The following is a 16163-nucleotide window of genomic DNA, read 5'->3' on the forward strand; positions in this document are numbered from 1 at the left end:
AATTTTACTAATTTTCCAAGTAACAAATGTGTCACTTTAAAACTGTAACTTTGGCATTTACAAATACCTTTAAACACTTTTATAAATATAGTGATGAGAATTCCTGAGTCACTCTTTTTCATACCAGTGTTTGTTGTCCAGCATGCAAGTGCTTTATTTCACTGACATCCCCTAAACTTTTCTTTAAAAAATAATTTACTGCAACTATAAAAAACATCTGTGCTTCAAGTCAGTTTGAAGGATATGTTTTAATGTGAACCTCATTATAACAAAAGAAGACACTTAACATTTGCATGAGCTGGTGGACCTGTGGAGTGGGTGGAGGGGGTTATAGATAAAAGAATTCCAATTTTACATGTTAGGACTTCTCAAGTGAACTATATTTATAACATCAACAATAGTTTTGATTTTGATTTTGCTTGCACAGTTTAAGAGGACTCTTGAAGCTGGTAGAAAATTTTCCCCCCATATCCAGGAAGTTCTCTGTTGAGGGCTTTTCAATGACTATATTTCTTTTCTTTTCTTCTTTTTTTTTTTTTTTTTTGGTACCTGGGATCGAACCCAGGTCCTTGTGCTTGTGAGGCAGGCAGTAGAACCACTGAGCTAAATCCCAGGTTCTCAATGACTGTATTTCTTATACTTCTCCAAGTCCCCATCCTTCTCCATACCATACTGGGAAATTGTATCTCCCAGCCCTTAAAAATGAGGTAGATCAAGAATGTATAAAGTTTGGTTAGTAAGATGAAGTAGCAGTCTTGATTACATTAAGGTTTCAGATGGGATTCTGACAAGATGCAGCAACACAGAATTTCTGGTTTCCTTCAAGAAAGCCTGCGCAGTTCTTTTTGAAAGTGATGTGTAATTTACACAGTTCATCACTAACTGTGCAGACCCTTTGACTGGAGACTGATACTTCAAATTTTGCAACTTGAAAATATAAATAGACCCAAAAGTTAAAGTTTACAATAGAAGAGAGCTAGTGTTTCTTTGCCTGAAGCCAAGTTTGAGAGTACGACACTCATATGAAAAAGAAATTCATTCCTCCTTAGAAGGTGGCAGTGAATAGTTTGCAATTTTGCAGTTTTGTGACGCTAGCAGGAACAGTAGATGATTTTAAGATCTAGATTTGTTAGAAGTGTGCTATTTGCTTACACTTCATCTGACAGAATTTGTCAGACAAGAAGTTAATAATATATTGATGAATTTTCAAGGGGATTCTGTTTATTTTTTGATGGGTTGGTGATTCCTTTATTTCACAATATTTAAACAAGCTTCTCTTATTTGATCCAAATATACATGGTTCCATTTCACTTTATTTTTTATCAGACAAGAATGAAGTAAAGGAGGGAAATTTTGCCTTGTAATCATATAGCAGGGTAAATAAGGAAAGATGTTTTGGTTGAACTTATAGGAACAATTTCCTGATTATAGATCTTTTCGCAACAAAAAAATTTCAAAAAAATAATATTGGCTACACGTGTTATTCTACTCTTCCTTCATTTTAAATAAAACAAAAATAGACAAAAGATAGGCAAGGGAAATAAACATTTATTGAGCCAAGCACTGAATTGGTATTTTGAATAATTACATAAATAGAAATATAACAATCATATTACACTGGGATGTCCAAGATTTTGTTTGGCAAGCATTGTTTTTGGCATGCAGTAAAAATGAAGATGTGAGAATAGCAGTTAGCATAATCTCTCATTCTTTTGACAAAGATTTAACTGTCCATACTGTCCCTGTAAAATAGAAGGATGCAAATGAAAAAGTCCTTGGAAAACAGGAAGCACAATGTGCAATAATCAAAAGTTTACAAAATTAAAAATGCAAGATAACAAATCAGATGAGTGTAATTCTTTAAGGCTAAAAAGAAAAAAAACAGATGTATAACAGTAACATAGAAATGAACTTTAAAAATTGAATTGAAATTATTTCTTATAAATGGCTGATGTTTCCCATACCATAGTGTACTTGATGGCTGAAGTCAAATAAAGAAAAGGTTTATTTTTAAGGGATATAGGGAAATTTCGTTGTATTCCCAACTATAGATCTATTAGCAGCAAACACTCTTCATGAAAAATTGTTTCAAAGACACACATGTAAATTTGCTCTTCTTGATTTCAAGTAAGAAAAAAATAGAGGAAAGGTAATCAAGGGATGTAAACATTTACTGAGCTAGGCACTGAGCTGGGTATATTCAATAATCACATTGATTATCATGGCTTTGGGAAACCACCCTGAAGTGACTTACAAGAAATAAACCTGTACTCTGTAATTTTTAAAAAATCTGATGATGATATATGCATTCTGAACTTTACTCATCAGCCAGTTTTTCTAAATGAAATATAACAATGTAAAAAAATGGTGACTCAGAAAACAGCAAAAAGCTGCAAAGTGTTGAATTAGAAGGCGTACTCCATAAAAACACATTGTAACAATCACTTCTGATTTCCCACTTAATGTCAAGGAATTTTGCTTGGCATTTTCTAGGGAAAAAGGAAAAGCAGAGGTAGTGGTAGCTTTGAAAATATGGAACCTTGCACTATGGCAGAGACTTCACTTCAATATGGCTTTGCAGGACCATCACTCCATGGGCGGAGTCTAGACTGCTTTGGTTTCCACATGAGACTCTTAAATTGTTTCGATGAATGAAGTGCAAAAGCCAGCCTATAATGCAAATAACACACATGAACACTCAGTAGTGTCACGAAGCAAAATGCGGGAAATGACATTTAAGCGGTTGTTGGATTGTACTTTAAACACATAGAGCCCATGTCAGCTGTACAACTGCATACACTGCTTCTAGACAGAGTACAGAAAAAAATTAGTACATTCACAGTTTCAACAAATATATTATTATATATTTTTAGTTTTGTTTTATAGATGTAGACACGATCATATTGAAATTATAGATGGATAAATTGTGTCATTAAATGATTTTCATTTTATTACATGATGAGTTTCATGAAGATTATATATTTTAATGTGACATATAGTATTTTGGAACACATAAAACAATATAATATAAAGTAATATAATGGTTTCTCTAAAGTTAGTAATGCTATATGACAAATACATACGCCACTGAAAGAGTCAGCGCAGGAGATGTAATACCTTTCTGTAAGCAGTTCTGAAAGAAGGTTATTAGGGCACAGAGGGGAGGTTGTCACTTCAATGTCTTTTTTTTTTCAGGGATTTTATAAAACAATACTTTTCAGAGGTATTTTTCTGAATAATTTTTCAATTTTAGATAATATGAGAAAAAGATCCCCCCTCAAGATGTGCAAAATGTGCACAGAAAAACTCAGTATTTTGAAGTTTATTCAGGTGAAGCATAATTTGACTGTGACTATTAAAAATTATTTCTAATATTACTGCTTTAGTTCCCAAAGATTTTAGTGTTGTTTTCCTTTTTTTAAATAGCAGCAGGTAAAATATTAATTGATTAACACACTAAGATTATCTCAGCGACTCTCTGGTCATTGACCACACCATATAAACAGGTTATATCTTTCCACTGTACACATCTCAATGCTGTTTAAATTGAATTTAGGACAGCAGTCAAAGGAATTGATTTGGGCAGACTAGCCGGCAGCCTTTGGTGTGAATTAAGTATGTCTCACCTGTAAACTCAGAAAATTAATATATTTATAATTTTCCCTAACATGTGGGTTTATTGGCTAGTCTTGGCATTTATGAGCACTCTGAGATGCCCAGAACTTTGGAAACAACTTATTTTCTTCTTCTTTTTTTTTTTTAACTTGAATTGAAATAGATACTACAATGTTTTCATACCAAAAATCACCTTCCTGAAAAACAAAAGTTTGGAAAGAACTCCCATTTGATGTACAGATGATGTGTTTGCTAACCATGGAATACATCTGGCTTGCAATTGTAAATATAGTTTCTAGTTAGATCATAAGCTCTAAAACAACCACTCTATATTTTTGTTTCTCCTTAAGACTCACTGAGATAGCTTAGATTTATTGATGGCCTTTGAATTAGCCACATAACGAATATAGGCTTGAATCTTTGTTCATGCAAACCTCTGAACAGGGTGTACTCATGACCCTCAGCTTGGATATATGCATGGCTGGTTTAACATTGGACCTGTCCTTTTCAGGGCCAAACTCATTATTTATGAACAATTTTGTGTGTTGTAGGTCCTATGGTTGCTACTGTACATATTTAACTGTTAGGAAAAGAGAAGCAGTGCAACCTACAAGGTCTTTGAAGCTAAGAAGGAAAAGGAGAAACAAGGACACTAAATCCACTATACTTTAAATAATGAATCTCAGTTTTTCTCTGACACATTTTTCAGACACACTGACTCACGAATGCACGGGTAGGTCAAGAACATGTCAGCAAAAGACTGCACCTAGGTCTTTCAGCTGAAATTTTTGACTATCTGGATCATGAGAATTAAAGAGAGAGAGAGGGAAGTGTTGGAAATATTTTTGGCCTACTCACTTTTTTAGCAAATGGTGACCAAAATTTAACGAATTTAAGCAAGGTTATATAGCCTGTTTAGTGGTAGTGATGCGATCTAATAAAGATTAGATCTTTAAAATATTGTGCTTGAGTAAAAGGCAAAAAGGAAATTTGTTCACTGAAGTACACACAAGGCTTTATCAATGGCAAATCTATATTAGCAACACTAGGAATACTGATTCAGTCATTCATGTTTTTCCAACTGTGTGTGAAATTTTGAAGTGCACAATTGCCTTTTTCAGGCAGGCACTGGTCTTTCAGTGACATTCAGAAGTGCATCGATGTTTTTAAATGGAGAAGCTGGAATAATAGGGTGGTAGGTTTATCCTCAAATCATAGCCAGACTCAATTGCTTATCTGACAAATTAAGTTATACTATTCACATTAGCTGTATGATAATTCAATTAACAATATACAAAAACCATTAAATATTGTACTAGTTAGCCCTTAGACCATTTCATCATTCCCTTTCTGGCCCCCTTTTTTCCATCTCTCAATTCACGTAAAAGAAATTCATATTAAGTATATTTTACTTTCCACTTACTATAATTTTCTTGCAAAATGAAAACTTACAAAAAAGTAAAGGCACTTTTTAAAAGCATACAAATCAGTTCCTTTCTTGTGCACTCTAAGGGGATAGGGAAATTACTAAAGGCAGGGCCAACTCTTCCTGCATGTGATGGGCAGCAGAGGACAGTTTAAAAAAGAGGAAGCCAATTTCCTCTAGAGATGAACTGCTACCTGGAAATCAGGTGCCTCTGGTTGTTCCTTAATTCTGGATTCACCAATTCAGCTGGGTGATCACAGGACAGGGAGTCAAACTACTCTGATCTTATATAGGCAGTAAGAGATCTATCTTTTCAGATCAAATCAGTTTGAATATTTAGTCCATAACTGACTACCAGGACTGGTCTTAGGCACTTAGGAAAATTTAACATCTACAAAAATCAGTGACATGGCTAAGAGTAACTTGTGCTTACATGAGGGTGCCCTTTGAACATTTGTTCAAACTGGTATGAGAACATTTTGCTATTTGAATCATAAGCTCCCAGAAATCATTCATCGACCAAACCCAGGTTCCATTGGCTTTATAACTTGAATATTTAACTATTTGTTTATAAAAGTATGACTTTTCATAACTCAGAGCATAAGGTTCCTAAACTTCTTAGGTAATGGTTATTTGTAAACTATGATCAATAAGCAGATATAGGAAGAAAGTGTTGAGGCTGCTGGACTAAGTGAGGATTAAATAAGACTTGCTGCCATTAACGATCAGTTAAAGAGTCATTGCCTCTTTTGATGTGTGTCTTTTCTATCTTAGGCCTCTCCTCTTTATGTATTTTCACACAATTTTAGAATACGATTCCATGCCTGTATAGCTTATAAAATGATGTGAAATATATTAAGACAAACTGGAGCTGATGATTTAAAAAGTGAAATATGAAGAAGACAACATCGCTGATGATTACTTTGTATTTCCATAATGAAAAGCAATTATTTTAATTATTTGATAGCTTAATTAAGATACTGGGCATTGGTTAAAATGATCTTTGTAGGAAAATATTCAGTGAGTCATGGAAGCAAAGAGTCAGAGTTTAAAAAGATCTTAGAGACTATTTGGTCCAATGTTTTCATCAAAGAAAAGTGAAATCCAGAGAAGGGAATTAGTCTCTCCAAGATAAAAGGTTTAGGACCAGAATCCAGGTCTTTTGACCCCTGGTATGCATTCCTCTATACAAACAGCTGTCTTCTCAATAGAAAATATTTTAGGCCATAAAAAGAAATCCTAAATAGACAGTGCTAGTTGATCATAGCATAGATAATATTGCAGTCTTGACTTTATTTAATATGAGTGCTAACTGGTGATTTTTGGAGATTTGGTTTGAATCCTTAGCCAGTCAAAATATTCTTCATATATGCAAAATTATGTCAAAAGCAGATTATTTTTGTTTTCAAACTATATGATATATGTACATAGAGATACATTTTCTCATATTCATATAAACAAAATATCATTTTGTGCATCTTAGACCACTAATAGATTTCTTTTTCTTCTTCTTTTTGGCCTTATTCTTACAGACAGGATTGTTTATTGCAAGCTGAACAGACTTAGTCTGTACTTCCCAAGAGATGACTATTTGCATGCACTAAAATAACCTTTCGTGGAAAAGATCAACTAGGACAATGCTTCTCAGATTTCAGTGTGCACATGAGTCATCTAGATCTTAAATGCAGATGCTGATTTTATAGGTTTGGCCTGGACCCTGAGATTCTGCAAACAAAAATTTCGAACAGTGGCCAGATGATACCCATGCAGTTGCTTCTCAGACACTGAGCATTGAGGATGTAGGGGATGGAATTAGTGTGGAAAACTTTCTCAAATGCTTCCTTCACTCACAAGGTCTTATTTTTGAACTGTACTAGGAAAATACAGTTTCAGATCTTTTACTTTTGCACTTCAGAAAGCACAGGCAAAGTATTCACTTTCAATCATCAGGAAACATCCGTGTCCAGGTCCTATCAATATGGAGCTGAATATTTAACTCACAGAGTGGGTTCAAGTTCTCTATGGCTAGCTAGTCAATGAAAACAGAATGGATTTGTCAAGAAGTGAAGTAGAAAATACAAGGAGGCAGTCTGAGCCACAAATAAGTAATGGATGCTCCCATTAAAATGGAGATCCAAGCTTTGACCCCCTCTCAAGGGTCCTACCCTTGGCACTGCCTTGCATATTCTCACAATTCTATCTTGACTTTTGGAGATGTTCCTGTTGTTCTGCAGATGTTTGGTTTCCTGAACTTTTACTTGGACACTTCTAATATGTGTACTGTATCTACCTCTGCCAACATTTTGCAAATAGATTTACTCCAGAGAGATACTAACTCCTGTTTTTTCTTAAAATTCTGATGCCCAAGATTGCTCAGAAAAACAAAACAAAACATAATAAATGTTAGAAATCACACTCTCCTTTTTAAATGGTAGCTTTAGGAAGACCCATCCATTGATGAGCAGAAGCCCTAGAATAGCCTTAAAGTCACAGGAGAAATTATTTTTAGTCTGTGGTGAGTCCTAAAATCCTAAATTGGCTGTAATGGTTGCTGCTTAAAGTACACTGGACATAAAAAGAATCAAAGAATATAGTCCATTGTGTTGTAAACTGAATTTCATTATCTACTTCATATGGGATTTTACTCTGCAAATAGGGACTGCATATGTACTGCAAATATCATTATAACCTTGCAGCAGCAGCAAGTACTGTACCCACTGAATACATAAAAAGTTATACTGGGAAAATAGAAAATAGTCCTTTATTTTGCCTAGACAATAGAAAAATAGTCTTCAAAAATACATTGCTAAACTTACGGGTTTGTATTAAAGTAGAATTTGTATGTACAGTAAGGCAGTATTTCTATTAGCATCCTGCTGTGATTCTTTCAATTTAAAGTTAGTCTTTTGGGAATTTTTTCACTAAGAAAATACTAGGGTATATAATAAATTATCTATCCTTCTGAAATGATGCAGGAAAACATTTTAAAAAGATTCACCACATGAACTTCATTTGCCTCTTACATAAGATACTTTTACTTTCCAAAACTATATTCTCTAGAGACTTTGGAATGGAATAAAATTCAAGGGAGAAACTCATGCCATATTCAAACTATTTTAAGAAAAAATGAGAAGTGTCACTTGCATATTAGCAATGTGTTAGTAAGGTATAGGAACTGATGTAAACAATTCATCAGTTGTTCTGGAATACATTTTCTTTAAATGTGTTTTATTTGGACAATCCTAATAAAGTGAAAGAGTAGTGTAAAAGTTAGGAAATTGTTTTTCAAAAGTGGTTTTCATTTTCTACACATCTGTCATCTTCCTGTGCAAAATCATTTTGATTTTTTCATTCCCTCTGACACATACCAAACCATGAAAGCCTTTCTCAGAGGATATACCTTATTGACACTGTCCCTCAACAATATTAAGCAATGTGCTTTTATTTCATTGAACACATGAGTTTTATAACTAATAGCAAAAAGTAAACCTACAAATCACAGTTAGGAGACAAATGATTTGTTTTGAATATCAGCTGTTGAAGAAAGGCAAGTGTTGAGCATGAAGCATGAAAAGGAGTGAAGTAGTGTTATTCTACCCACATTCTTGAACATTGGCTAAAAGATAGTTTTTCATAACTCTGTAGTGTTACCTGAAGAAAAATCACATTTCTGCCAATCATCCATTTCTCAAGCTATCCACGAAAGGAGCTCATGAAGCTTGCAGGATCCAGGTAACCCAACCCATCCTGTTGGAGTCTGAAGTTGTTTGGTGTCACCGTGAAATAGGCCATGTTTTTCTCAGCTTGATTCTGCTGAAGGGATAGCAGAGCCTCCTTGGCAGATTCTTCAAACAAAGCTATGTTTTGACCTCGTGGGTCTGGCATTAACACTAGGATATTGTTTTCCGTAACTCTGGCTACCTTGGCATATTCTTTAATGATTTCTGGAGCCCTTGGCTTCTCTACCTGCTCAGTGCTATCTTTCTGTTTTGGGGTCAGTGATAGTGCTCCATCTCTGTTGACCTTGTGAATCTCCACATAATCCAGGGGTTTAGCAGAGATAAAGGGGGCATTTTCCTGGGGCAGCACCCATGCTGTGTCTTGCTCAGTCTTAGGAGGGAAGCGTACCACCTCCATCTGCTCCATTGCCCTTTCCTCTCCCCCAGTCTCAGTGGTCTTAGAGGATTGCAAAGCATCTTTGCTTGCTTTGTGTATCACAGTGTCCAGTGCAGCTTTGGGGCCTTTAGCCAGCTTACTTACTTCAGCAATGCTGTGGTAAGGAGACCTGGGGTTGTGCTGAGTTGGCTGTGGCAAGGGCCAGGTTGAAGATCTGAATCCGTTAGCATGGAAGTAAAGGATTTTGTCTTTCGTACTTTTGGCCTGGGAGTCCCAGGTGCAAGTAATATTTGCTTCCAGACTCTCTAGCTTCTTAATGACCTCAGGTGTGTGGAAAGTGGGAGGATTGGCCCAGGGTCCCCCACACTTTTCAGACAAAAAGGAAGGGCTGTCACAGCTTCCATGACCAGAGTCATTGTCAAGATCCAGATGTTGAGATTTCACAGCTTGACCTGGGTATTCTTTTGAAAAAGCTGGCATTAGCTGCTGGTCCTCAGAATCATCCACTTCTAAAAACTCCACCAGCAAGTCCTCAGAGTCAGAAGTGGGGGGAAAGTCTTGGCATCCAAAGGCACCCAGGAGTTCTTCAGTCTTGCCCCTCTATGGAAACACAGACACAAGGAGAGACAGCTGTTAGCTTTATCACATGTCCAGTCTGTGTCACAGCTGAGTGATGTCTGTTCATTACTTGAGCAGGGTGGGTGTGGTAACAGCCTCATAGGACTTCCCAGATGCCAGGTATTTCTGTACTAGGCCATCTATGATCACCTTCTAGGTACTATTCATCAAAGGTTTTTCTTAAGTCAACTTATGAGTTTAACGTAACTTTTCTCTAAGAAATAATGGACATCAGTTTAATGGACAAGTAGTATACACACATACTGTAAACACAAACTATCAAGTTGAAAGAGCTTGGGAGACATCTGAAGCTATCATGCTCACATACATATCTAGCTCTTGTGCACTCACTGGCAGCCTCGTTCTGGATTCAATGCTGGTCTTCTAACCTCGTCTACCACTCGTTAGACTGGTGATAAGTTAATTCTGTCTCTTTTCCTGCTGTTCCTCATCTTTTTCTCCTCCTCTTCCTGTTTCTTCTCTCTTCCCTTGTTTCTCTTCCTGTAGTCTTTCTTTGGACTCCTACTCAGTTTCCTCTCATTTCCCTCCTTCTCTTCCTCTTTTTCCTCCTCCTCCTTCATTCCCTCATTTTGCCTATTTAATATTTTCTTCTCTCCCCTATTCCTCCTCCTCCCCCCTTTCTTCCTCCCCTTACTTGTTTTTCCTGATTCTCTGACTTAGGTAAGGTGCTGATGCCTACACCTTAGCTTTATTACTTATAGGGTGTAGATGACTTTTGACAAGCTACTCTCTGAAGCCTAGCTTCTCCATTAAAAATGGGAATAATACTACCTATTTGGGAGGGATGTTCTGAGGGTTAGTTAATGAAAGGAAGAATGTTACATTTTTAATCCTCAAATTAGCTATATTATTATGTCTGAATGGCTAGGAGGTTGTGACATGAGTTACAATATATTGATGCTGGTTCTGTAAAGGTCAATGTTAGAGTAGATAGTGAGGAAAGTGCACTGGACCAGAAGCCCAAATACCCTGCAATGATCTTTTCCTTTCTTTTCTTTTCTTTCTTTCTTTCTTTCTTTTTTCTTTGAGACATGGTCTCACTATGCAGTTGAGACTGACCTGGAACTCACTATGTATCCCAGGCTGGTCTCAAACTCACAGTGATCCTCCTGCCTCAACCTCCTGAATGTTGGGATTACAGGCATGCACCACCACACCCAGCCGCAATGATCTTTTCAAACAAAGAGAACTGTAGACAAATCAAATTCTCTGGGAGTCACTTTTTATATTCTTAAACTGTCAGCCTCCTAGTAAATAGATCAAGTGGAATTTGTTTTTATATACAGGTATTGATTTTAAGATCAACCTATTAAGGTTAAGGTCAAATTCAAACTATATATTTGAACCTAGAGAGAAACTGAAAATATTCTAATCTCCCCTTTCATTCAAAACAATTTTAACCTTTAATTCTCCTTTGGATCAATATAATGTGTCTTGGCAAAGACCAGCTCCCACTGGACTGCTCTAGTTATAAACAACTGTTGAAAATGAGCAACAGGATCAATAGAATATTCTATTACTATGGTCTTATAAAAAGAATATTAAAGTGATAGCATTTACCAATGTATAGTGGTTGTGGGTTCCTGTTTTATATGAATCGAAATATTCGCCCTATTACTAAATTGATTATTTGTTCCAAGTGGCTCTCTTTGTGCTTATGAGAAGCCCTGGTAAAACTAGCAAGCATTACCATGTATTTATTTATATTTTTTTGTAGCTTTCAGTCCATGCCCTCAAACTATTAGTATCTGATAGTTAGCACCCTCATCTCTCATACTTCTTTCTGTTAACACACATGCTAAGCAGGAGCAATAGCTAGACAAGAATGATCAGCTAAGCTGGCTGACTGGGGATCATGTGGGCATGTGTAAAGTTAATTATTACACAGCAGTGAGTCACACACAGTCTGTCTTTGGCACATACCTCTAGCAGATGAGTATCAAATCCTTTTATTTTTGGACCAGGAACTGGTGGGAAGATGCAGGTCATCATGCTATAAAAAAATTTAGAGGTTAGATAAGTGACTCATCTTTTCACTTTGCAACTTTTAAAAAAATGTCTTTTATCTCCAAATAGTTGCTACATGAAGAGTTCTATGGCTGAGTGAAACAATAAGTGATGAAGATAATAGTTATAGAGACTTACATTAAAATTTGCTCTGGCTAATTCAGGAAGCTGACTTTGAAGCTGGTGTATGATTTAAATTTTTTGCCTTTTTAAATTTTAGTTGCTCTTGCCCAATTTTTACTATTTCACAATTGTGAGTCTTCATTTAATGGAAAGAGTACCTGCTTCAAATGAGCCCATTGTTTTCTACTTTTTAAAATACTCATAAAAGAATTTTTATGGGCAAACAAATTGCAAATTAATGGCTAAAATGAAGTGCTGACTTATCTGTATGTTTCCTTCATCTTCGTATTATTGTTTTTGCCATTATTCTTGACAACTGTGGTTGAGAGAAGGGCTGAGAGATAATGAAGTACCTGTAGCTCTTCAAAGCCACTGCCCAGACCATAATTAAACAAAGGACAGCAAAGAGAATGGCCACAAAGATCCACACGGTTGTATCACTCATTTTGAAATCTAAATAACAAACAGCCAGAAAGCTTTGATCACACACAGTATCATTAAAAACAATCCAATAAGCTTATGCATGAAACTTTTGCACACAAGATTTTTACCCATTGGAAAAAAAAACTATGTATTTAGACTTGAAGAGCAATTCAGGGTAGCATCAGTGACAGGTTTGATTTTTTCCAACATTAATATTTTAATATGTTGTGCATATTTTATAATATTCTGTAAATTTTAAGATCCTTTCACATATTCTTTTATTTGATCTTTAAAGAAGGAATCTATGGTTAGTTGCAGTAGCAATACTAAAAGCCGATGCTTAACAAGTTGTTAGTAAATGCCAAAAATCATGGTAAGCTTTTAAAACACATTTCCTTGTTTTAAAGGTGCAGAAATCTATGAATGGTGATATCACTATCGATTTATAGTCTGGGATTAGAATCCAGGCCTTCTGCTTCTAAACCCTGTGCTTTTATTTAGTATCAGCCAGGGCTGAACCAGATCCATGTCCTGACCCACAGTTAGTTGTTCAGTGCTCTTTCCAGTATGCCAAGCATACTTCTGACACTTCAGTTAAGTTGTAAGAAGAGCTAGACTTTGTAGCGTTGTTCTACGAAGGCTTCTAACTTCACTGAGTTTCAATTTCATTTTAATTCCTCATGGTAATTTACATTTTCTCTGAATACACAAGAGAGTTAGAGGTACCAAATGAGGTAAAGACACTGTAAACTGTAAGGCATTTTAGAAATGCAAGATGACTCATTCCCTTATAGAAGCCACATATTTAAGCAGATCTCTCATATTCTGTGTCTTGGCTAAGAGGTTAATATGAAATTCTTTGCAGAGACTAAATAACAATTTATATCTTTGAGTTGATACTTTGTAAATTCTGAGAGAATTAGATGATGGTCTTGACTAGACCCTCTAAATGGTAGGGATGAGATAGATGGAGAAGACAGAATCCCTAATCCTTAAATCCTCTGAGACACTCAAAGCCCATGCCTACGGACAATTCTAAAAACTGAGCCTCCATGACAGTGACTAAGGAATCCGGGGAGCGATGCAAACCCTTCCAAATATCTGTGTATTTGGTAAAAAGATTATAAACCTATCTCTGCTTATTCTTTGGCTAAGGCTCAAAATAATCTCTCTGTTAGTAGTAATTACATGCAAATTTACCATTTAAAAATGGCAAAGCAAGGACTATAAGCAAAGGTAACCAGGACACTTACCACTAGGAATGTCAATGGAGGTCTCCGGGCTCCACTTACTCCAGAATCCATGATCTGGCTTGCAGCGAACCTGGACAAAGTATTTTTGTCCTGGGTATAAGCTGAGAATCTTAAAATATTTCTGCTGCCCTGAAAAATGTACCTAAGGGGAATAGGGAAAAAGAAATCCCATCTGAATTTTGTCATGACTAATGAAACTTTTCCTCTAAAAAATAATTTATAGGAGGCATTAGGGTGGATAACTACACTTATAGAATATACTATGATTTCATTATTCCATTCTACTCTTTCAGTTCCATCTTTTTCTTGATGTAAAAATTTCCCACAAAAAAAAATTCAACAGGTTTTCTCTTCTTTCAACTGGAAAGACATATGGCTTCTGATAATCTAAACAAGTCTTAGATCTAATATCAGGTCGCAGAAAATACAGTGTCAGAGAAATTAGCTAAATGAACCCATGAAGAGCAAATTAGGCAAATAGAAAGGCGAGTTAATCTGTTGCTCAGGTGGCGTAGCCTTTTGAGTGCATTGAAACTGAAAGGCTATAACAAGTAGAGACTACACGTGTCCTGAATTGGATTATAGTTTGGCAAAAGAGTTGTCAGAGGTGTTTTTTTCAAACACATGGTAAGGGGATAAAATATGGACTGGGTATTTCATATTGTTAAAGCATGTAAATAAATGTTCTCATTTGGGGGTCTTATTATTTTGGCTATGTTTGGAAATGCTTCTTTTTGAAAGGAGACATATCGGAGATAGAATATCATACTGCCTGTGACATACTGTATTATCTTTACATTGAAATATCTTAAAGTATTTATTTACAGAGCCATTGACCATAGATAGATCACACTCTGCTGCCCACCACTTCCGGCCCCAGTGTAATTTATGTGTTTTCATGAGTGTCAAGATCTAAAATATACTTAGGAAGATAGGTGGGAAACAGCGGGGAGAAAGCTGTGTAGTGCAAAGGACTATCTCTGGGAGAGCTGAAGATGAACTGCTTTCAATCTCAATAGAGAAGAAAAGGCCTTTCCACTTCTGGGTGGGTCATGTCTGCATGAGATCAATATAGTTGTCTACTAATTGGATATATGATCTGATCTCAGCTGTGAGCATTCATTTTTGCTAAAGAACATGGTTCCTTCAAAAAGGTTTCTGTTTGACTCACCTCCCACTCAGCTGCATTCTCGGGTCTTAATCGAACTTCATACTGTAGTATGAGCCAGCCAGATGTTATGTCAACTAGGGCAGGTGGGAACCATTTTATCCATAGATATGGTTTTCTGTTTTCTGGCCGCTTTATTTCCAAAGTTATGTTCTGAGGAGGGTTTGGTTCAACTATAAATATAAAAGAAATTCCAGTTGTATTCGTTGCTCACACCTTTTATTTGGCTCTTCCATTTTCTATCATTAATTTCATTTATTATTAGCCCAATCTTTCTATTGCATTGTAAGCTGCTGGAAGACAAAAGTGTGCCTTCCCTCTCATGTTTGCATTTCAAGCTGAGGTTTGTATGGTAAGAGTAACACACAGCTGAGATTTCATTCTTGGCATATTCTTCACTTTCTGCCAGCTATGGTCAGATACAAACCCAAATCATTTGCATGGTGGAAGATTACTGGGAAGAATTTAAAATAGCTGAGTTTCCTCAGGGATTAAGTGGGGGAAGAGTACTGGGAAGGGATTTAAAATAGTTTATACTCTCCTTGATTATTCTCATGATTGCTGTGAACCACCTATTTAAATCTATATCTTTGTAGGTAGAAGTTTACAGATTTCATCTCAGTTCATCAACTACATTTCACATTTAATATACATCTTGCTCTCAATAACCAATATAGTCTATTCTTCCAAATATTATATTATTATAATGTGCCTTGCAGTTGAGCTTTTCAGTGATGATCCCTTTAAGGACCTCTTAACAGCCTCTTGGCCCATTCACTCATTCAACAAATGTTTACTGAATTCCTGTTAGCAAAATGAATTCTTACCACATGCAAAGACTTACAAAAAACACTATCCCTACATCATTAATTTAATCATTCCAACAGCATCATAGCATTCTATTAATGCACCCATTATATAGAGGGGGAAATAGGTTTAGTGAAAGCAAAATAAGTTGCCTAAAATTATACACTGGGTAAAAATAACATTTCAACCCTCCAGAACAATATGATTTAGATGCAGCTGTCCTTGGGAATAACTTGAGGAAAATGAGGTGCAGAGATTGCCAAATTTGGGGCCCAAAAGGCCCAAAGCCTTTTAAAAGATGCTCAGTGCCATAAGTCTTCTAGGAAATCAAAATCAAAATCACAGTTAGCTGCCATCTTATACCCACTAGGAAGGCTAGAATTAAAAAAAGTGAAAAATAACAAGTGTTGGTGAGGACATAGAGAAATTGGAACCCTCACATACATTGCTAATGGAATGTAAACTGGTGTAGTTGCTGTGGGAAACAACTCAAAGTTCCTCTAAAATTTAAACATAGAAATGGCATATTGATCACTGGTTCTCTCTCTTATATTTATATATATATATGCACACTAGGAGTAAATAT

General features: G+C 35.9%; 1 protein-coding gene across 9 annotated transcripts in view; it reads right to left on the reverse strand.

The window, feature by feature from the left end:
* Positions 1-1584: 1584 nt before the first annotated feature.
* Prlr (prolactin receptor) overlaps positions 1585-16163 on the reverse strand; it is a 163213-nt gene continuing 148634 nt past the window's right edge. For all 9 annotated transcript variants that reach the window (XM_010605453.2, XM_010605447.2, XM_033759146.1 and 6 more), the window contains 6 exons: positions 14774-14943; positions 13603-13744; positions 12280-12379; positions 11720-11789; positions 8693-9757; positions 1585-2670 (listed from right to left, as the gene is read on the reverse strand). In XM_010605453.2, coding sequence (XP_010603755.1) covers positions 8735-9757; positions 11720-11789; positions 12280-12379; positions 13603-13744; positions 14774-14943 — 1505 coding nt within the window. In that variant the 3' untranslated portion in view covers positions 1585-2670; positions 8693-8734. The remainder of the gene's footprint in view (positions 2671-8692; positions 9758-11719; positions 11790-12279; positions 12380-13602; positions 13745-14773; positions 14944-16163) is intronic.

The sequence above is a fragment of the Fukomys damarensis genome, unplaced genomic scaffold, assembly GCF_012274545.1.
Source record: "Fukomys damarensis isolate Sample0158 unplaced genomic scaffold, DMR_v1.0_HiC HiC_scaffold_1, whole genome shotgun sequence".
Lineage (NCBI taxonomy): Eukaryota > Metazoa > Chordata > Mammalia > Rodentia > Bathyergidae > Fukomys > Fukomys damarensis.